The 23,647-nt window shown below is 39.3% G+C and overlaps 2 protein-coding genes and 1 long non-coding RNA gene across 3 annotated transcripts in view; 2 read left to right on the top strand and 1 right to left on the bottom strand.

The window, feature by feature from the left end:
* The first annotated feature begins 16 nt into the window (after positions 1-16).
* rnft2 (ring finger protein, transmembrane 2) lies at positions 17-18,038 on the top strand. Its single transcript, XM_022213122.2, has 10 exons — positions 17-148; positions 284-361; positions 2,062-2,573; positions 2,668-2,744; positions 7,199-7,299; positions 7,631-7,784; positions 12,907-13,056; positions 15,742-15,807; positions 15,930-16,031; positions 17,093-18,038. The coding sequence occupies exons 2-10, from the start codon at positions 315-317 to the stop codon at positions 17,225-17,227; spliced, it is 1,344 nt and encodes a 447-aa protein (XP_022068814.2). The 5' UTR covers positions 17-148; positions 284-314; the 3' UTR covers positions 17,228-18,038.
* A 44-nt stretch (positions 18,039-18,082) lies between these two features.
* On the bottom strand, positions 18,083-20,581 carry LOC127534628 (uncharacterized). The gene is made up of 2 exons (XR_007942857.1): positions 19,978-20,581; positions 18,083-18,937 (listed from the first exon to the last, which is right to left on the bottom strand). It is a non-coding gene; the product is annotated as an uncharacterized LOC127534628 (long non-coding RNA).
* Positions 20,582-20,760: 179 nt separating this feature from the next.
* fbxw8 (F-box and WD repeat domain containing 8) overlaps positions 20,761-23,647 on the top strand; it is a 31,447-nt gene continuing 28,560 nt past the window's right edge. The window contains exons 1-3 of the mRNA XM_022213115.2: positions 20,761-21,318; positions 21,410-21,514; positions 23,454-23,618. Coding sequence (XP_022068807.1) covers positions 20,878-21,318; positions 21,410-21,514; positions 23,454-23,618 — 711 coding nt within the window. The 5' untranslated portion in view covers positions 20,761-20,877. The remainder of the gene's footprint in view (positions 21,319-21,409; positions 21,515-23,453; positions 23,619-23,647) is intronic.

The following is a 23,647-nucleotide window of genomic DNA, read 5'->3' as shown; positions in this document are numbered from 1 at the left end:
GCGGCCGCGGTGACGTCATGCGGAAGTGTTTCCGAGTGGCGCATCCTGGCAGCAGCAGCAGCAGCAGCAGCAGCATCATCCTCCAAGCTAACCGTGTAATAATAGAACTATGACAGCAGCTGGAGGGGAATTCACAGGATTGATTCAGGTAGAGTCGACGCATTGTTGTGCAGACTGATGTCTAATACTCGAAAAGCACCAGACAGAACGGCTGATGATTAGAATCTGTGAGCCGGCCTCTCTGTCCAGGTGTGATGCTTATGTGGGGTTTTTGCATTTGCAGGACTGGCCCATGTGGTGATGAGCGGAATGCCATGCAGAGGAGACACAGCAGCAACACGGATGGCATGCCCTCTGAAAGGTGGGACAGGGAGCTGCACAGATGCTTCTTTAAGCCTCATGTTTGCAGTTTTTTCATTCACGAAGCAGTCTAATGTGGGTGGATCCCCCTACATGCACAGTGTGAGGGTATTCTTGGTGGGTTTGGCAAGGCCTCTAAATGATAATTCTACCGTTTATTATGATATTCTGGACAATAACGTGCTTCCAATATTGTGGCATAATTATAGGAGTAACCTACCCTCATTTGTGATGTGCTCCCTATACAAATCCTAAGGATGAAGTTAAAACCAGCTATATTGCAGTAGGTTGGAGCCTAAAGTCTTGTTTACCCCTCAAAACGCAAATTTAAAGGATCTGGGAAGTTTGTCTAGCTTTTCATTTGCTTTCCACTGGTCACATCCACAAAAGCATGCAAACTGGCAGAAAAATAAAAGGAGCAAGTGTGCATGGTGCTGAAGTCGCTCATCTGACAGAGTGCATGAACCACGCAGTGAATCTCACAAATTACAGTATTAGTAGGTAAGTAGCAGACACGGTGACGTATTCTGTGGAATATAATTTTGGATCATTTACAATACAGAAAAAATGTTTTAAAAAGCATATTCATTCATACGCTTCTTTACTCAGTTGAGGGGTTCCTTTCCTACAAATTACTAGAAATAGAATAGAATAGAAAGCCTTTATTGTTATTAATACAACAAAAGAACCGCTCCCGAAGTGCACCAACAATATACACTATAAAACAAACTTCTAAAAGTATGTCAAACTCTATAAAACCCTATAAAAACACAAATGTAGTAGTGGTACTGCATTAGTGCAGCATGGAGGCAGTCATGTCTAGGTTGCTTTCTAATGCCTGATTTTCATGAGTTAAAAGCCATAATCACCAAAGTGAAATCAAAAAATCCTTGAAATATTTCACTTTACATGTAACGAATCTTGACTCTATAAAATGTTCGCTTTCTTAAATAAATGCTAAAATATATATAGCTTTTTCGAGATTTCAATGTCAAGCATGAAATATTTCACTTTGTATTTAGAATATCTTCGATTTTGACTTGATAATGGAACTAATTTAAAATGGTTATCTAAATTTTTGAGTTGCACTTTTTTTATATTAAAATATATGACAGGTATTGCTGTGTGTGTATGTAGTGAGGACCAGCACGTTTAGGCACCAAGTCTCATTACGGATAAAAAACAAATCTTAGATCAAATTTAGCTTGCAATACCTCACATTACATTTAAAATGTCTAGAATATGTTAGATTTTCACATTCTTGAATAAATAATGAAAAATATTAAACTTTTTTTGTGGTGTTCTAATTTTTTTATTTACACTAATATATATTCAAATATATTATAGTAGTCTGGGTAGATAGTTGATACTATATGAGATCAAGATGCGGTTTGTTCTGAAAACACAACCTCCACAGTGCTGTGCTCACAAACAGGGTTAGGGTTGGTTTTGAAATGATTTGTCAAACAATATTTTGAATACTTTATGGTGTGTGGTATGCGCTCATTGTTTAGAAGCAGAATTTAGCAAAGGCATCTCTATAAGAATAGCTTTTCTCACCTAAACAGAGACATAATCTGGTGGACTTCACACATCCGTTTTTATATATATCAACAAAATGTTAGATATTCAAACAGTATTCTGTATAGATCATAAAAAACAATACATTCTAGGATAATATTTTTATTTTGTCTCATTCAGGAGCCGAAGCCAAACCCTGGGATCGGAGAGCAGCCTGGATGAGGGTGGTGTGTTTGACTGCCTGAAGCCAGACTCGCCCGCTTCACCCCAGCAGATCTTCTCCGGCCTGGTTGGAGTCCCCTCCGGCTCCGTCTCCTCTGCCCAGTTCCAGGCGGCCGGCTTAGTCTTGGGCTCCCCTCCGGAAGTTTTCATCCAGATGACCGCCTCGTCCAGAGAGGAAGGGGGCCCCCATCGTACGGAGGGCGGCCCCTTCCTCCCCCGGCCGCCCCAGCACCACCATCACCACCACCACTTCCACCACCAGCCCCTTCAGCACAGGACCTCCTCTCTGCTCCAGCAGGCCACCACAGCGGCCGGCTCAGAGAGGCACAGCTCCAGGGAGGAGGCCCAAGAGGACCAGTCTACCCCTGCGCCGGCGCTGTCCGAGCTAAAGGCGGTGGTCACCTGGCTGCAGAGGGGCTTCCCCTTCATCCTCATTTTACTGGCTAAAGTCTGCTTTCAGCATAAACTAGGTATACCAGCTGGTGAAGTCTGATTACGCTGAAGTATTTTTTTTTAGCAGTATACAGTCTTATTTTGTGATGATGTTGCTCTGCTTTCTTGCAGGTATTGCTGTGTGTGTGGGGATGGCCAGCACGTTTGCCTACGCCAACTCCACGTTCAGGCACCAAGTCTCATTACGGGTAAAAAGAATCTTCGATCAAATTCAGGCTAAGCATTTCTCACATGCATATAGTGAAATAGTAGCTTAAAGGTTGGCAATCTCAATTAAATAATGTGTTGGAAATGATGCAAAAAGATACAGTACCATTCAAAAGTTTGGGGTCATACAGGTAATTCATGTTTTCCATGAAAACTCACGCTTTTATGCATGTGCTATCATAATCGCACAAGGGGTTTTCTAATCATCAATGAGCCTTTCAACACCATTAGCTAACACAATGTAGCATTAGAACACAGGAGTGATGGTTGCTGGAAATGTTTCTCTGTACCCCTATGGAGATATTCCATTAAAAATCAGCTGTTTCCAGCTAGAATAGTAATTTAGCACAATAATAACAATGTCTAGACTGTATTTCTGATTCATTTCTTCATTGAAAAAAAAACTGCTTTTCTTTCAAAAATAAGAACATTTCTAAGTGACCCCAAACTTTTGTATGTCTATACAACAATACGATACAACAAGCCTTTATTTATCCCACAGTGGGGGGATGTGCATTGTTGCAGCAGCAAAGGGGACAATTCAAATATTTAAGACATATCAGTAGAGAAATAAACATAAGTACAAGTTCAGATTGTCCAAACTCATCAGGATGTGGAAATGACAATACTGCACATATAACATTCTTTCGTGAGTAGAAATACTGATAGAGAAGCAATAATATCAATGCACTATGAATGAATGAATGAATGTTTTTTTTTTTTTACTTATTTTGGACATGTCAGAAAAAATGGCCACAAAAACAAATCAAAATATTTAAAACAACAACAAAATAAAACAAAACAAAGCAAAAATAAATAACCCAACATATCCGAAAAGGAGTAGTATGAAGTATAAGCTTATATCCTCCAACCCTGTCAGTCACTCAGTACCCCATTCCCATCGTTATTTATATACATATTTACAAGCAGAATCTAAAATTATAATGCACTATATATTTATGTACTAGAATAATGTTTTTTAGAGTTGTTTTTGTAACAGAATTTTCTTCCCTCCTAAAGACAAAGTACTTTGTCATGACGTCACGAAAGGATAGCATGCAACTTTGTTCAACTTTGACAGTGAAAAATATAGATCTTAATGGTGGCTTTGACACTGAAGGGATCAAAAATGTATGTTTATGTGCATGTGACACAATTATGAGCATTCTAGGTGTCCGACGAGGTTTGGGAGAAATCGGCAAGAATTTTATTACTAGTGTGAGGAGAGCAGGACAGGAGGCTTTGTACAGCGGTACAGTTTAGTGTAGTATACCGGGATGTAAAATAACAAGTGCTGGCCCTTTAAGACTTAATTGTTACTACTGTAACAAACTGTTGTGCAAATGTCAGTTGGTGTTGGTTATATACTTTTTAGCATAAACTGACTATGCTTCATAGTACGTAATTAAAATAGTGGTAAAAGGAAGGAGAGAGCTGACTAATTTAGCAGTGTGCCAGCACAGAAGATGACTTTCAGTGCACAGTTTAGGTTTTCTTCACGCTTCATCTCAGTTCCAGGAACATTTTCATACTAGTGTCTAAAATGAGCATGATCATGAAACTCCATGTCCTGGCAGGGTGACGTTTGTGCAACCTGCAAAAACACAATATTTCGTTGTGAAATGCAGAATAAGTTGCCAAAAACCCCTCAGACTGACTAACGCCTGCTGTTGTACACCAGCAGAGACAGAGACAACTCCCTTATACGATGTCAAGTGATGCATTTTAGGGGAGCACAGATGAAAATACTGTATTATTATTTTATGGATTTCTGCCTTTACATCCCATAAAATGTGCAAGAACTTTTTCAACAATCATTTAACGGTCCCGTGAAACGAAAAATGCAAGGAAAGTGTCCCTCACTGTGTGTGTGGCCCATTCATTCTTACTAAAGATAGTCTGATTTCCATTAAAGGATAAATAGTTCCCTTAAGTAACTGGACACTGTAGCTTTTATCAAATGTTACTCATACGTGAGCGATTAAGTGCATTTGTCAGGGGCTGTTTTTAGTTGCAGATTTGTCCACTTTTGATGAACTGGTGAGTGTTTTGCACCAGAGACAACGATGAACTCTCCGTTTACATAATCTTGAGTGCAAATGTGTGGGAGAGTTCCGTAACGCTAAAGATGGAACTCGTATGACGCATGACAGAATCCAATCATCTGTTTAGTAACAGCTGAACCAGGAAACATCCAACCAGCTGTTTTGTTGCGGTGATGCAAGCGTGATGTTGTGAAACTGTGTGTGTGTGTGTGTGTAGTAAAAGTATGTTATGGTGAAAAATACTTTTTAAAATTTATTTTGGAGCAAAGTCACCACACATTTTTGTTATCAAGTTTTGACTGGTTATTATTCCCCCGCCTCCACGAAGTGGAAAAGGGGGATATAGGTTTGGCCTCCGTCCATCCGTCCGTCCGTGCTTCCGTGCGTCCGTCCGACATGAAGGGGACAGTTTTTCTCGGAAACTATTACAGCTAGGATTATGAAATTTAGTGTGTAGCTTCACACCATGGACATCTTGATCAAGTTCGAAAATGAGACCTGTGCGATAATATTTAACAGAGTTATGGACCTTGATCACTATTTTGGATATAGACTCATAGACATCATATGTGGCGGGGGATATTGATGACCATGTCGTCTTGTTTTGTACATGCAGTTTTTATGTCTCAATGACCTTTGAAATTGCACTTATGACTCTCTCCTCATTCATTTAGATAGGACCCTGATCTTGTCAGCCTAAAATATCCACCCAGAGGGGTTGCCAAGGTGCTGGAGCGTTACCTAGAAGGACACTGACTCAACCCAACCTTTGCCTTAAGCCAGGGGTGGTTTTGGTCCAGGGGCTGCATATGGCCTAATTTGATCTCAAAGGGGCCGGACCAGTAAACTTATAGCATAATTACTGAGAAGTAACAATAAGTCTAAGTTTTTCCGACATTTTAGTGCAAAGGAGAACAAGTATATTAGAAAAATCTTCATATGTAATGAACTGTCCTTTTAAAAAATATATTAGAAACAACCAGAGATTAAAGTAAGTGCAATTTCAACAACACTATGACTCAGTTTAACTTTTATTTGTGTGCATTGTGCATTACAACTGATCAGAGTGATTGTACAATGGCACAACATACACTCAACAAAAATATAAACGCAACACTTTTGTTTTTGCTCCCATTTTTTATGAGATGAACTCAAAGATCTAAAACTTTTTCCACATACACAATATCACCATTTCTCTCAAATGTTGTTCACAAATCTGTGATAGTGAGCACTTCTCCTTTGCTGAGATAATCCATCCCACCTCACAGGTGTGCCATATCAAGATGCTGATTAGACACCATGATTAGTGCACAGGTGTGCCTTAGACTGCCCACAATAAAAGGCCACAAACGCTTGACTTAAATGACGCGGAAATGTTCCCAGGTAACCGATCATTCGGCAAGGCAGCTGTTGCGCTGCATTGTGGGATCTATAGTCTGTGTCTTATCAGCGCTTCATATCGTCGGCCCATTAATAAAAATAATAATAAATCAGTGTAAAATGATCTCGCGGGCCGGATGTGGTCCGCGGGCCTCGAGTTTGACACGTGTGCCTTAAACCCTTTAATCTAAAATCTGACACACTTAACATTGCTTAGAAACAACACATTGCAATTAAAGTAATTTTGGATCCATGCTTAATTCACAACTTGCTCAGTTGATTGCTTCCTGTTTAAGAGTTTACCAAAAACCACGACAATTTGTAAATCTCGTGCCGGAGTTTTGCTGAAAATACAAGCGACTCTACGGCAAGTGATAAAGCTTTTAGGGAATTTCCTCCCGACATCATCCATGATGAATTTGAGCATATTTTGCAGAGGCAGGACAACTACATTTGGACGTCACCAATTTCACTATGAACTTTACATAAATCCACCAGGAACATTTGTAAATATGCAAAATGGTGCTGAAAAGTTTACGTCAGGACCCTTGTGAAGATTGGGATTTTGCCCCCATTTTTTTTATATCTACCACAATGTCCATGTTTTTGGATTTTAAGGACATATTAGTGAGTGTAGTTGCACATCTTTTTTATGTGCTTTTATTAATTTTTCAACAACAATTGAGCCCCATGCCTCAAAATAACATTTTATAGGACGTTTGGTACTAGCCATAACTTGCCAAGTGGATGAAATGGGGTTTGTTGATGAGAAGAAAAAATATACAATCTGATTACCGTAGCCTTATCCTTTAATACAGATGTGTGAGAATACACCATAAAAGGCAGTTCTCTGTTGGTTAAACGCCCCAGAGCAGAGACATGTAGCAGCTCAGTGTCAGAGTGACCAATAATTCACCAAGCTTTGTGTTCATTTTGCAGCATTATTCAAAGTGGAGTAAACACATTACAATGATGCTAAAACAGCTCTGTGGTTCTCCTCATGTTACCAGGAGGAACGGTCTATATTTGTGGCTCTGTGGATCATCGTGTTCCTCGGAGGGAACATAGTGTATATCTATTACACATTTAGCCACGAGGAGCTGCACAACAGGTAGAGTACAAGCAGGTATTTTTATAGCGGCTGTGTGTTTCTTTGGCTGCCATCTTGTGTTTTGGGTTTGTTTTATATTTAGGATTTTTCCATTCATTTTGAGTTGTGTAAGCCATTTTATTTTTTTATTTTTACTTCCATTTCCTTTCAGGGAGTGCTCCTGTTCTTGTCTGGTCTTGTCCTGTGAGTATTTATTTTCTCGTTTTGCTTCCAGGGAGTTTTTGTTTATTGCATTTTGCTGCTACTTGCTGTTCTACCGCTCCAAGAGAAAACACCAAATCTCAGAAAAACAGGTCGCCTGGATCGATGTTGGTTTTCCTTTTTCTTCCAGCCTCATTTTTGCCAAGCCCAACCTCAACAGCTTTGACTTCTTCGATCTGATCTGGGCTGTTGGCATCACCGACTTTGTGCTGAAGTACGTCACCATCGGCCTGAAATGCTTCGTTCTCTTTCTGCCCAAGATTTTCCTGGCCTTCAAATCCAGGGTAAGCAGTCGAGATTGTCTATCCACGGAAAATGTGACTTTTTTTTAACCATCTGAACCCCAAAACTTACTGGTGAGTTTGAAAGGCATGTCATCTTTTTTTTAAAAAATCACCAAAAGCACAGCATTTGTCACAGCAAGAAGCAGTAAAAACAGAAAAAATGTTGGATTTTAAACACTCCAAAGGTCTTTGAACTAATTATCAAGCACGTGTCATTCCAGCAGAACCAAACTGAAGCCTAAAATCATGACATTTCCTAAACACTATTTTGTTTTATGTATGTTCTTCAAAAATTCATCAAAAATACACTAATCAAATTCAGTAAAAAACACAAACAGTTTCACTTCTCACTCGAAGCTATTAATGACGTAGTTACTGCTAAAAGTCATGTGACAAAAATTTGGGGACTTTTGGACTGAACTGGGCTGAACTGCAGGCTGTGTATGTAATATGTGGAGCTCTCCTGCCTTTTTTCTTGTATTGGTAGCCACTGTGGGCATTTGGAAAAATGTTGAAAGTATTGATTCCATTTTTTGGGGTGGAAAAAATGTTAGAACAAATACCTGTTCTAATTTTCTCTTTTATGATTTATGGCATTATAATGTTGTTATTCTGCTGAAAAAGACAATTGTGAGCAGAAAAAAACAAGGGAAAACTAATGGGACAACCATGTTTATTCATAAGCTGATAAGATTGACCGGTTAGGTGATTGCTTTTTGTAATTGTCTGGTTAGTTATGACCAAACAAACAAAAAGCATTGCTTCTCAAATGTGAGAATTTGCAGCTTTGATCTGTTTGTTTTTTTAAACAACAGAATTTTGCATGGTTTCAAGTAACAGTTGGGGAAAAAACAGTGCTCAAGACTTGTGTAATCAGTATTTTCCCCATTTTCATTTGCATTTAAAGAAAGCAACCAACAAATATACAAATATATGATAAAAGCAGTTACTTGCAGCACTGATTATATGCATTTGCCCAGTCTGTAATACATTTTCAAGGGGATTATTTTGGGCATTTTTGCCTGTATAAGATAGGAATAGCTGGAGGGAAACGTGAAAGGAGCAAGACAGTGGGTATCAAGCAACAAAAGGTTTGGGCACCCCCGACTACAGTGCATGCTTTCAGCTCTTTTATACTGTGCTTTTGTTAATTTGATCAGCGTAGATCAAGTAAAAACTTAGACTAGCGTTTAACCTTGATTCAAATCTTAATTTTCTTAAATTCTGCTCTCTGATCGCCTGTAACTGTTCTTGTAGCTGCTTCACAATAAAAGCTGCACCACTGTAAAAGCATACAGAGGTGGATTTGTCCTTTAAACACAATACTCAAAGGGAAAACTATGAAAATATTCAAGGAAGCACTTAAAAGTTGAATATATTTTTCTGTCAAATTGTAAAATTCGTGATTATCCTTCACATGAACCCAGACGGACAATGACTGAGCTGCAGAACACTCCCTCTTAAAGTTGTGAAACTTGGTTCGTGATTTGGAAAATTTGCTAAACTATGATGAAATGCTCCTCGGAGTGAAGAAAGTGCTAAAGGGTCACAGTGTGAAACTGTTTTGTATTCATAAGGTTTTAAATGGGACTCCTTAGGTGAGCCTCGTGTGTGTGGGTGTCTGCTTGCAAGGTTTTTCTGGCCCGAGGCAACAGAATACGTCTGCAAACACACACACACAGATACTAGCAGACTTTGATTTCCATACAGGTGCAGCTATTTCCCGGTGTGTGTTTGTGTGTCGGACAGGAGGAGGAGGAGGAGGAGGAGGAGGGGGGGGGGGTTACAAAGTATTAGGATTAAATTTTCCACTGATAAACAAACCTGGAGGCCTATCAGAACCACACCAGCCAGCAACTGAGCTCATTCGCCCTCGAGGGGGTTGCAGGGGTGAGGTCATCCCTCCCTGGAGCTGGACTATTACCTGGATCCTCCATGCACACACGCACACAAAAACACACACACACACACACACACACACACACACACGGATGGACGGACACAGGTTAAGTTTTGGGGAATCTCAGATTGTATCATCACTTCTCATCCTGTTTCATAGAAGCCAAACAGCCCTGAACCTCACAAAGTCTCATCATCAGCCTTTTCGAGTTCATTACCGCATCCAGCCGCAGATACACTAATGACCCGACATAATGGCTGCCGTCAGCGCGAGTCTGCACAAGTCATGTGTTCAGAAGTTCCATGACGACTTTGTTTTAATTATGTGTTGTCTCGATGTGGAAGGATTTTCATTCTTTTCCTGAACTGGCTCTTGATAATAGTGGTTGGAAATTAATATTTTGCTTATGACTTCCATCAAGATTTATTATCAAAGACTTCCTGTAGTTGTATGAAGTGATTCAAATAGGAGCACAAGAGGAGTAGCAATAATTATTTTAGCACTTGATTCAATTTTTGGATTTGAAATTTTTCAGTTAAATATTTGTCTTTCCAAAGGTTTCATAAGAGTTAAAATGAACTTCACCAAGTCTTCAATCAGCTGTCCTAAATCCAAATCTATGACATTTACAGCTGAACAAAAGAGAGAAATGGTGTAAAAAAATGTGTAGTGAATGAAAGTGTCAGTTTATCTGTATAAATTGGTTAAAGCTGGAGTAGGCAGGGGATGTCACTGGACAAAAGTTCCACACTAACCTTTAAGAAAATTATAATTTCATTGCTCTCATAGAAAACTAGACTTCTGCACTTCCTGTTGTCAGACTTTGGATAATCTAGACTGTGATTGGAGACAGTGATCAGGTCAAATTGTGGCTTTCTTCTGCCTTTTACAGATACCCATCTGCTGTTGCTTTAATTTGCTGTTATAAAATAACCTAAAATGCTCATATTTTTCATAATGAGGAAACACCTAGTGCAATGGCATGGCTCAGTGATAAGTTTTTAAGTTATTGGATGACTGTGGAGCTGTAAATCACAGATAAATAGACTAAATCAGGATTTGTGCACGGACAATACACAATTCATTCATTGTCAAATCGTCATTGTTGTCCTTTAACGTCACTTTAACTTGTAACTGGTGTTAGGAAGCAATTTAAAAAATGGATCTGATTAATTAGAGGCATTGTAATTAATTAATCGCGATTAATCACGTTTTTGTCAAATAGCAATATTTGACACAATCAGCAAAGTTTTTCAATTCAAATAAATTTTAGTTGACGACTGAATCGACATACGTGAACTTGAACAACAAAAATGTTTCATTTATATTTATCTGTACATTTTTCATCTGTTCTACATTCACAGATTACTGCAAACCCAAAGTGCAATTGTAGCGATTATATTCAACATTTTAAGACTTTTTGTAAACTCATGCGCTTTCAATGTCTTGAAAAATGGTCTATTATGGGGTACCAGGACTGTCGTAGCTAACGTTAGCTCTGGTGCTAACAGCAACATCTTTTGCATTAAAGTGGTATCGTCGGCTTGAAGTGATGCGGTGAGAAGAAAACTCTTTGTTGCACAATTTGCACACAACCACGCTTTTATCCAAGCTGCCATCAGGAATATTTTTAAAAGAAAACTTTCTGCCCAACAAGCTCAATGTGGCCTCATCTTCTATCACTGTTCAACCAACTTTCTTGTGCGCTGACAATGCCTTCTGTGTATCTTCTTCATGGCTGCATTACCGCCACCTACTGGGCTGGAGTGTTCATCAGTGTTACTGGTGTGCCAGAAATTAGTGAACTGAGAAAGGTGCGATTAAATGCATTGTTTTTTAAGGCATTATTTTTTCTGAATTAATCAAAATGTAAGCACATGTATTACCTGTCCAGTTACTGTTGTGTAAATGATACCTGCATTGAAATCATGTTGTTTGAAAGTCATTGCCTTAAATAAACTATAAACTAAACTAAACTAAAATTAATGCGTTAAAGTTCCAGCCCTAGTTGTAGCATAAGTAGTATTGGTGTGTTACTACATAGCAGATGAACTTGGTACTGGATGGAGCAAAGGAATATTAAAGGACATCCTTCATTTAGTAGATATGAAATTTGCTTAACCAGCAAGCATGGATGTTTCACGACAATATCTGTCGAAATGTATGTGACGTGACAGTTTTTCTGGTAAGCCAGCGAGTGTAGCTTTTGTTTGCTTACAACAGATGGATAGAGGAAGCAAACATGTGACAGCACTGGGTAATCATTTAGATACAAATCTGTGGCCACGACAGTTTCAAACCTAATGCATCACCCCACACACTGACGCCCATCAAGCAAAATTCAATAACAGCAGGCTTGTGGTTTTAAATTGTAAAGTAATAAATATGCAGAAAAGTGCTAAAGAAGAGCCTCCAGTGCTGCTTACTCAAAGTGACTGGCTTGTGTCCAAACTTTAGATTTGACAGTTCCTGCGTGGGCGTGATGGGCACTGTGGGATGCTCGGCTGAGGGGACAATAAGGAAGATGAATTAGCAGCTAACTGAGGTCCTTCTCCCCTACCAACCTGGCTGCTTGTGCCTCTTTACCCACAGTCATCAATCTTTGTCAGGCGCCATCCAAGAAGTCATTATGCGAGCTGGGGATGCCACGGGGGCCATCGGGGAATCAAGTTTGCTTTCATTCCGGCCGCCGCTGTTTTTGACTGTCTCCAATTCACCGGATGCACTTTTTTTTTTTTTTTTTTTTTACGGGGACAAAAGTGCGTTTCTTCTCTGTGATTACAGAGGGGAGGTCCTTTAAAGACGGCTAGCGAGCCCCCACAGGGCCGGGCTTAATGTGGGCACCGGGTAGCAGGTGGAAAGAGCCGCTGCCAGTTTCCCTTGCAGTGTGGGGAAATTGCCTGCGCTGCTGTGAAACTGCTGAGATCTGGACGGCGGCCATGTTTGGGCTGGAGGCATGCTGTTTTAAGCTTTTAATACCACACTGCTCTTGACTAGATAGAAGAGTGCCCCGAAGCTGCTGAGCTCTTTCTGCTTGTGTGGATCAAAGGGAGAAATCATATTGTCTCAGTTTGTCTTCAGACAGTCGGAACTTGGGTTGTTTTTGTTTTGTTTCTCATTCAAAAACCCTGATATTCACACACTCACATCCTGCATACTGATGGAAAGTTTGCTGATAATACAGATGCTACTGCGGTTTCTAATTTTGCCTCGTTGGTACAGGGTAAGTTCTACCTGCTGATCGAGGAGCTGAGCCAGCTGTTTCGGGCCCTGGTCCCCATCCAGCTGTGGTACAAGTACATCATGGGGGAAGACCCCTCCAACAGTTACTTCCTGGGAGCCACACTCATCATCATCTACAGCCTCTGCAAGGTAATCTGCACCTGGGAGCACAAAATATTCCTCTGAAAAAACCTGTTGGCAGGTTTGAGATTCATATTATCCAATATCACCCAAAATTAAACCTTAAAAACAAGAGTCGTCAACTATCCGACGGTCCTTGAACGAACCGTGTATTACATTCTGTTTTATTGGGAAAATTAACCAATACTGAAATCACATTTCTGTGCAGTCAAAAATGAGCAATTTCCACTAACCAGATTCTGTAAAAAACAAAAAAATTCTGCACTACTTGGCACAACTAAAAAGCTATAAATAACTCAGGTGTGACCAACAGACACATGACAAAAATTCAGACTATTCAACTGAACTGGGCTGAACTGCAGGCTGTGTTTGCCCAGAGCAGAAAGAAACAAGTATGAAAACAAATCAAACATGTAAGTAGTAAAAACGTATCATATACAGAGCCGCCATTTTTTTTTGGTTGACAGTATTGGTAACATCTGTGGGCACTTGGAAAAAATGTTACACGTCGATTCCAAATTTTTTTCAATTTTTGTAAAATAAACAAAGAAATTCAGTTTTAGTTTTTTCTTTTTCTGTATGATTTATGACATTATAGCTTTGTCATACGGCACAGAAGACACTTTTCAGTTCTGTCTACTTCTAGCCATGGTTGTGCTGTTTCCATAGAGGTACAGGACGTTATATTGCAGGGAAAAATGAGCCTACAGTGGGGAAAAATGAGCCTACAGTGAGTAAAAATGTGACAGGAGCCAAAAACGCTGCTTGGGGTTCAGAGGATTATTTATCAGATATCAATGTTCATTATTGTTTTTGTACTTGCTGCTATTAATCAACAGTCAGAGGTCATGGCAAGGTCTGTTCAAATGAAAGGAACATAGACAGACTTACAAAACATAGATTTTGCATGAGTCACAGCATCAAATGGGAAGTTAAAATAGTGAAACTTGGTGGAATTTATGAATGAATCTGATGTGTGGATGATGCAAAGGTTCTTTACACGCACGGAAGTTATTATTGTCGTAGATTCTGTGATGTGTGTCGCCAGTTATAGTCCAGGCTGCTTTTAATATCCCAGTGAGTCAACAGTCGTAGTTGTTGATGATGAGTTTGTTCGGCTGAACTGCGTGGACGCTTTCCTGGATGTGTCCGTGGAGGTGCAGCCCTCCGGTGTTTTCCAAAATCAGGCCATAGGTACGACATGTTTCACTATTAGAGCGCGATGATGTGCATCCGAGTTTGAGTCACTGTCATTATGCAGTTGTGTCATGCAGTTAAATAAGTAGGTAACGGTTAACTAAAGGTCTGAGAAACAACAACTGTCTGGAAGCTGTACTTGGAGGAAGTTGAAAGGTTCCAGTTTCAGTTATAGCCCTCTGGAAACCCAAAAATAACTGCTAGTGGGTTTGAAAAGCATGTTTTTTATACAAACAAAGAAAAACTCTACCAACTGGAAAAATGTTGAACTTTCAACTGTGGTCTTTGAAATAATCATTTAAAATTTTAGGTTTAAGCTTAAAATTGTGGCATCTCATCAAAATCATTTTACTCTATATTTCTCGATTAAATATTTATCAAAAATAATCCATTTGCTCGAGCCAGATTCTGTAAATAAATAAGAAATTCTGCACTGCGTTGAGACTGCCGACGACGGCCACGTGACAAAAATTTAAAGCCTGTTCAGCTGAACTCGACTGAACATCCGGCAGTGTTTACACAGAACAGAGAGTAGACAAGTATGGAAAGAAATTAAAAAATGTGAGAAGTTAAATAACTATAGTATGTAGAGCCACAGTTTCTGTACCTCACTGGTAACGTTTGGCTTGTTGGGTTTTGTGTTCTCTTACAGTTGTTGTGAATCTACGGTAAATAAATAAAATTGAATTGATTTGAACACTTTTAGGCAATGTAAAAATTTTATACATGTTGACTCCATACTTTTACAATTTTTGTAAAATAAACATTCAAAGAATTTCTACTTCCTGATATAATTTTAATTTTTTTATGATTTATTTATGATTTATGATGATATAACTGTGTCATACTGCACCAAGCATATTTTTAAGTTTTCTCTACTTCTAGCTGTGGTTGTGTTGTTTCCATAGGGGTGCAGGACTTTTATTGAAATGAAAAATGAGCCCACTGTGAATAAAAATGTGACAGGAGCAAAGAAAACACTCAGGGGTTCATGGATGGATTTATGAAGTTATCTGGAACAATTAGCATAGAAATACCAAAAATTAGTAAAGCAGTTAAAACCAAAAGAATAAAAAAAAAAGAATCAATCAATGTGTGATTACTTTTAAATAAATCCTTAAATATATTCAGCGCTGTGAGGGATGTTACTTTAGTGAGCTGTGTTTTCTACAGTGAAGGTATCCTGCACTGTGTAGGAGTTTACATGAACTATATTCTCTTAGTTCTCGGCCTGTCTGTTCATTTTTGGAGCAGTTCTAGCGGTTCTTCAAGCCCCATTTTCAGCTCTAAAGTGCCAGATACTTACCTGCAAACATTCCAACATTCCCCTCAGATTCATGTGCAGCTTCTGTTCTTGCTGAATAACATAAGAAACATGGAAAACCTGTCTGCTAAACCTGACATGAGCATGTTTACATACAGCTCCTAAACTCAGCATGACAGACGTATTAGAATGAGATTTAAGTATCATTTTCATAAAACTGTATTGTTTTGCAGTCCTTTGACATCTGTGGACGTGTATCTGCAATCCGGAAGGCCTTGGTCATGCTCTGCAGCACCCAGGTCAGATTCAGACACATTTTATGTTATTTTATTTTTGTTTAGAGCTCTGAATGAATCTAGATGAGTGGAATTCAATCCTGAGCATTTCTACTCTTTGCTTTAATATTTTTTGTTACGTCCAGAGTTATGGAGTGAGAGCCGGCAGTCAGCAGTGCAGCGAGGCGGGTGACGTCTGCGCCATTTGTCAGGCTGATTTCAGAGACCCCATTGCTCTTCTCTGTCAGGTAAGGTATTAGTAAATTACTAACAAACAGGGGAAATAATACACACTGAGCTGACAGTAATTAAAACCGTAACTAGACTGAAAAGCAGTGGTTTACTGCCCCTTCTGGAGAAAGTTCTTCTAACCATAGCCAGCATGACTAATGGATGTGGTTACATGTGGTTGGATGTGTGTTGCGTTATGCTGCGTTCAGTGAACCTCGAAAGTAGGAAGTCAGACCTTGAAATTGCGTCATTTTGGACCTTCGAGTGCACAAGGTGTGAAAAAAACATAACTACCTTCAGTTTTTTTATGTTTTGCTGCTCTGTGATGACCAAATGCTCAATTCAGTTCACGCAGGCAAAGAAACAGAAGTGAAAAAGGAGCAAAATGGACATTTTTTAATGTTTTAGATATGAAACTCATTAACTTATGTGCAGTTTACCGTGTGGGCTAAAATGAGAAAATTAAGATTAAGACATCTTACCTGATTTAACAAAAAGGAAATCCATATTGTGTTTCATTCAGTCAATCAATCAGACAATATTTAACACTTTTCATACAAATGAAATGTAACACAAAGTCCTTTAGAGGTGAAAGGAATAAAAATGCAGTAAAATACTACAAACAAAATAATGTATTAAAGAGATCAGTAACTAACATTAGTTCTAAAGGCCAAATACTTTATTTAAAAAAATCAATCAATCAAAAGCTTAACTTAAAAGGTAGCTCTTGAGTTTGCCTTTAAATGTTTTCCTCGTCTTCAACTGAAAATTTCCCAGTTGTCTTTGAATGCAGCATCAACCCTGTAACCATTTCAGTAAAAAGTGTAAATCTGTGAAGTAACTTAGTTCCAAAAACAACAATCATTTAACTTAGATTATATATATGCATATTTTATTTATAGCTATCATCTTTAATTTTAATTGTATTTCATTTCACCTTTTGTTTCCTCATTTCATGCGTTGTACATCATTGCAGTTCCTCACTTCCTCAATTCTTGTGATGCAAAGTGCTATAAAACTAAAGATTAACAAGAGATGTTAGTTACGCATTTTCCGAAACATTTCTGTTCTTGTGCAGCACGTGTTCTGCGAGGAGTGTTTGTGTTTGTGGTTCGACCGCGAGAGAACGTGTCCACTGTGTCGCTCCACTGTCATCGAGACGCTGCGATGCTGGAAGGACGGAACCACCTCCGCTCATTTCCAGATCTACTGAGCTCTGGAAGCGAATCAACCAGGAAGATGCGATTTTGCTGTGATGCAAGTCAGACAATGATGTGTCGCCTTTTTGTTGTTATGTTTTTTCTGTAATCGTTGGTGTGGCAGTTCTTTGATTCAGAAATACACAATTTTTTATTTCACAGTGTTTTTATATGAAGCTGCTGGTTGATGCCACCACGTTCACAAACCAAATTATCAACACGGTGTCCCTCACAGAAACAAAACTCTTGTCATACAGTTCAATTTTGTAGACTCAGCCACTGATAAAATGGTTGAATTCCTGTTTGGATAGTGTAAAAAATCACAACATTCACACTTTATTTGTGTATGATTTTGTCATTAGTTTTGACTTAATTAATTCTACCATGGGCATTTAACTTGATATTTTTATTTAAATATTTACCTTTTGAGTGAAATCTCACTTCAGGTGTTAGGTAGAAACAGTTCTTGTTTGAAAAAACCAGGTTATGTAGGTATTGAGTAATGAATGAAAGGTGTTGTGTGACTTTTGGTTGCTATAAACAGTAATATGTGTTGATGATGTAGGCAGGAAACAACATTTGTTAGATTATTGTGATGCAGTAGGTATGATGGAATTCAGTTACCCTGGAAGCTTTGACTTCACTTACATTTACACTTTTCTTTTCACACGTTTGATGATCTTCCATGCTGCAAATTTAATTCTATTAGTGTCACAGGATCGTTTCATGTCTAATAATTTATTCTGGGATTTGCTTAATAGACACTGTCATGCAGAATGTGCAGTGCTGTTTTTTTTATAATTAAAAGCACTTTAGCTCACTTTACTACGCATATTTCTTGTCTAAATACAACCACACTTGCAAAGGAATGTATTTCAGTAAAAGCTTTTTTATTATTATTATTATTATTATTCTCATGGCTACTAAAAATCCATATGAAATATTTCAGAAGTAGAAAGGACCACACATTTTATAAAAGACAGCAATTCTGCTCACATTACAGTGAATTTATCAGCTTATTTTCTTCCTTTATTAAGAAATCACAGACAGCATAACAGCTTCCTATGCACAGGTCCTGCATTTTCTTCTTAAAAAGCCACTTAACACTCCCCCCAACAGATAAAGCACATAATAAACACTGTAGAAAACACCTAGAAAAACATTCATCCTCATTATCATTATTATTTACACGTAGCTTATGTTTAAAAAAAACAACAAAAGGTACAGTGCATTGTGAAGCTTAAAAACAGGTGTATTCCAGTGCATTGTTAAGGATTGCTGCGCTAATTGTAGCCTGGATACAGAATCCATTTAACCCCGCTGTTATTGATGCGCTCACATCGTGGGAGGTGAAAATTCAAAGGCGCACTGTGGGTAAGCTTTTCCCTCCACTCTACCAGGGGAGGATTACATCACCGCAGTGGAAATGGGATGACAGAATCGGAGTCACGTAAGGGCGCAGGACTGCAACTGACTGACTTGACTGAGGGGCAGCTGGGGTTAATAGTGTCAGCTCGTTATGAAACTGCATCCACATCTCGGGCCCCGTCGTATTCAGACGCACAGAGCCGAATTTAATCCCCGTCCTCCTGCTCCTCTTTCTGTTTAAAACGCACACCTTTCCTCCGGGAGCGCATCCACCTACTGCATCCGTCTGGCTTTTACGCGCAAATGATGTGAGCCCCGCTGCTTTTCCCCTCAACGCATGACCCTAAAGGCACCATCTAGAATGAGACAGATACATGGCACCTGGTTGATGTAAGGCACAAAATGAAGAAATGTGCACAAAAATGACCGCTAATGTGCATTTCTAATAAGCACCACCTGACTCAAAAGTGTAAACAAATGCACTGGTTTCTTATTTTTCTTATTATTCCCATGCAATAATTAGGTTATTGTGAATTTGGCACTCATTTTAATTACATTTTTTTTATCCTTCCAATTAAAAAACAACAATAAAAAACAAAAAGCAATGCAATACATCAATTTGATATACAGAAAACTGGCCAAAAATGGCAACATAAACGTGCAAAACTAGATTAAAATAAATATAAAATTAAAATTCTTCAAATGCATAGTTTCAGCCTTGTGTGTGTTGTCTGGTATTAAATTAAGCATAGAAATGATGATTATCTTTAAGGGTTGTGCACATAAATAACAGCAAGTAATTGTAACAAATAGATAGATAGATAGATAGATAGATAGATAGAATAAAGCAACAAAGTGTCAAAATAGCAAATAGCAGGTTAAATATATCAATTTTAATGCACATGTAGTTGACATATATGAAATTGTCTTTATATGGTGTTTTTTTTCCATAGCTGCAGTGTTGTGGGCATATTTTTCAATATATTTCCACACTTTACAAAGCTACAAGGTAGTTTTCTGTATTTACACAATGTCTCTATCATCTGAAAGAGCAAGAAACTGTAAAGAAAGAGAAGTTTTCTCTAAAGAAAATGACAAAAAATGTGAAGCTAGCACATTAGCCTGCTGTTTACACTTAAGTAGCTTGAAAAAAGTGGTATCTTCTTACAGGATTATGTAAAATGAAAAGTGTAGCTAACCGGTTAGCCAGCTGTTTACACTAATGTTGGTTAAATAAACTCAATGTGAGTTATTTTCAACTTAATTTTTCAAATAAAATTAGCACTTTTAGCTAAAGTAACTGAGTGTTATTCCTACAAAAGCTTCTACTTATTCTTCTTCTTCATATTCCTAATGGCGGGAGGCCAGAGTCGCGCGCAGGTGACTGTTGACTCACCTGTTGCTGGTCTCGCGCCCTACAGGTGTCGCCTCGCCACGAGCAGCACGAGCACCGTGAAGCGCACCGCGATGCGCAGGAAGCCCTTCATCCGGCCTCGGTCCGCCGCCGCTACCGGCCTGTCCCCGCAGTCGTAGCCAACCTCCGGCGTCTCTCCTCCCGCCCAGCTCTTCTCCAGCTGGTCGCCGATCCTCCGCAGCCGCGACGCCAGCAGCTGAGCCGCGGAGCACGGTGACGGTCTCCCGGAGCCGCAGGAGTCGCCCGGCAGCAGCAGCGGCTGGTCCGCGGGCGGCCAGCACATCTTCTCCGACAAAAACAACGCACCAAGTAGTTCTCAATGTCAGTCTTTGAGGATGTGTGACCCTCCTTCTGTTCTCTCATCAAACCTTAACTGTGTTTGCGTCCCCCCTCTTTTCCTCTCCCCACCTCTCTACTGTATTATTCATTACAGTGTCACATGGTGCGGGGTTTACATCATCTTTTCCCAAAAGAGAGATGCAATGGTTAACTCTTGAGTCTTTTGTTCTGGCGCCTTCTCGGACATTATCTTCTCTTTTTTTGTACATTATGTGTAAATAACGTACATTTTGTCTTATTTCAGACCATAACCACCCCACATGCACGGAATCTTAACATACTGTATTTATTTTCTGAATAATTTCCAGCTCCGGCCACATACACGTAAATCGTCCTTTAAGAACAGGCGCCTCTATAATAAAACTGCGGAATTAAAAGCTCGCGGAACCAATGTACAGCTGTTCAGCTTTCCTCGTCGGACTGTTTATAATGAAGGACGTGTGTTTGTTTTACGTCGGTGCAAGGAAAAGCTTCCCTCAACTGGTCAGAATACTTAATTTATAACATTTCGAAGTGATATTTTGCCAATTATGACTGACAAATATGGCAGAAAACGAGCTCGCTGCGTTCAGGGAGCGTTGGAAACAAGAATTAACGGGTAAAAAAGACGAAAAGCCGCTACTTGTTGGTGCTTCTACCTCCTCCCAGGGTCTTCCTGGTCAGTCAGGAAAGAAAGACTTGAAAAATGCCAACAAAACCTGTAATTCTCCAAAGTTAAAAGACGATGTTGGTGAAAGAGGAGACGTTACAGCTGCAGCAGAGGCCGAGGAGGACCAGCCTCAGTATGTGTCCATTGCACGCAGTTTGCTGGACGGGAGGACCAGTCCTTTGCTGGACAGGATTCAGGAGGAGAGAACCAGGAGAAAGAGACATTATCACAGCATGACAAATGTCTGCAGTGCATCTCTGCAGCAGCAGCAGCAGCAGCCTCAGAGGAAGGCAAAGAAAGAAGAGGAGCTGGTGGATCAACTGATTCAGGATCTGGTATGAGGAAGAGGAGGAGGATGGATGGAAATGTAGATGGTGACTAGAATAAGTTGGGATATAATGTGTTTTGTAATTTGTTCTTTTGCAGAATGAAGTCAATGACATTCCTTTCTTTGACATCGAGCTACCGTACGAGTTGGCCCTGAAGATTTTCCAATATCTCAGCTGCACTGAACTAGGCCGATGTGCCCAGGTGAGTTTTTATGTATAAAGACACTCAGGTGAGCAAAAAAAAGTTGGCATATAGATAAAGTAATAGGTCTCCTCTCTTCAAATGGATTTCCAAAATGAATCTGAGAGGGTGCAATAAGATTAAACATAAAACTAGTGATATATTTTTGTCTTGTCAACAAATCCCATAGAAAAGTCAAAATCTGTAATGATTTTCTTACTTCTCTCAATGCTTTCTGTAGCTCTCAGGCTTTACACACAGGTCCTGATTATATACTTTAATTAACAAAAGTCCTAATAGCTCTTTTTGTTTGTTTTGTTTTTAAGTTGTAAACATTACTCAAACATGAGGAAAAACTAGTTAGTTTTTCTGCACTATGGAAACACAAAAATGGAATTTTCACCAGATGACATGGAATAGAAACATTTGGAAAGAAGTAATAATGCTAGAATGACTGGGGTGACTGTGTATAGAAGCGCATATGCTTTGAAAATAATAAAAAATGAAATCAGAAAGCAAAAGAAAGCCACTCGCAGCCTTTTCATGTCGTGCAGTGCTGGTAAAGACATCCAAGATATGCTCAAACTGAGTGCACACAAACAGTTTCAAGCAGAGGCAGAGCAGATTTGCACACAATGATGATAGAAAGCATTGCAAATTCTGAGTGTAAAATGAAGAAATAATGCTGTCAAATTAAAAGACCACCAGTACATTTCCCTTGTTACCTCATGTAGGGGAAAGAATTTGACGACACTGCAGACAAACTGCCTGTTTTTGATCATTTGTTCTGTAGCTGATACATTTCCATGCAACAGATGGTATTGTTCTTTTTTCAACCACATCTTCCCTTTCATCATCAAACTCTGCCTTCAAACAAAAAAGAGACTCTTTGTGTCCAAGAACCCTTAAATCAGAGTTTTATCACCAGCTTCTCCTGTAAAATGAGAACCGTGTGAGTTTTCTTTGTGTCTTCAGCAGCATAAAGAAAAGTTGTAGCATGATGTATTTGAGTTAATTTACCTGACTTCACATCATGTTTATTGCCAAGACACAACTTGATAGTTTCCTTAAAAAAAAGTTGCACACTGTAGTTTAAAGCAAACATTACTCAAACTTGGGAAATAATTTGTTGTGGACTGCTTCCAACTCGACAATATATGAAATAAATCCACATTTGGTAGGAGTAACTGCAAAACAAAAAAAAAAAAAAAAAACTCCAATGACTGTAGAATGTGCTACAAAGGACTATCTTTGTTTGGTTACTCTTAGAATTTTGTCTTATTTTTGCTATTTCCTTATGAAATCCAGGGTCAATTTACCACATTTAACCTTTAAAACTATTCAAATGCAACACTGAGAAGAAAAGAAATCCTTGTTTGCTTGAACTTCTCATAACTCACTGACTTTTACAACCTTTGAGGAGAAGTTGTAAGAATTAATTGCCTAATTCTACAATTTTTTCTCAAGCTGAACCACTGCTTTAGCCAGACAGTTGCTGACTAGCTGGTTAGCTAATCTCAGTATTGTTTTACTGTGGTTAATGGAAGCTTAACGGTTTAGAGGTGCTAGCAAAGACAAGAAATCTTCCTCTTCAGATAAAATGACGTATTAACTGTTTAAAAAAGAAACAACTAATAACAAAGTGGCTCTTAGTTGAGCAAATTTCCTTGTCATTCCCTTTTAAAGTAAACACTGTGTGTGACTTGATTGTGAAGTCTGGAAATTGCAGTTAACTTACTCTTCTCCCCTCAAAGTGCTGAATTGCCGCAGGCATCTTTAAACCTTCCTTAAACTGACTTAATTGGGTACAGATCAGTAAATTGCATTTCGTGTGGCAGACCTGCAGCTCGCCGAGTCCATTTGGCAGGCGGCCCGAGCTCGTTAAGCTCAAATGAGCGATGCGGCCTCTTAATGTATGCTGACTCAATCCTCCGTTTCACGCTGTCCGATCTCCTCCCAGGTGAGCAGGGCATGGAGAGTCCTTGCAGAGGACAGCGTTCTGTGGTTCAGGATGTGCACCAGGGAGGGTTTCCACGAGGACGCCAGTGTGTCCGACTCCCCCTGCTGGAAGAGCACGCTGCGAGACTGCAGGAATTCAGCGAAGACTGTGAGCTCCAACTGGAAGGTGGGCTTCAACTGTTTACTGGATCTGTC

The sequence above is a fragment of the Acanthochromis polyacanthus genome, chromosome 7 (assembly GCF_021347895.1).
Source record: "Acanthochromis polyacanthus isolate Apoly-LR-REF ecotype Palm Island chromosome 7, KAUST_Apoly_ChrSc, whole genome shotgun sequence".
Classification (NCBI taxonomy): domain Eukaryota; kingdom Metazoa; phylum Chordata; class Actinopteri; family Pomacentridae; genus Acanthochromis; species Acanthochromis polyacanthus.
Note: the sequence above shows the minus strand (reverse complement) of the source record. Positions and strands in the feature narration are given on the sequence as shown.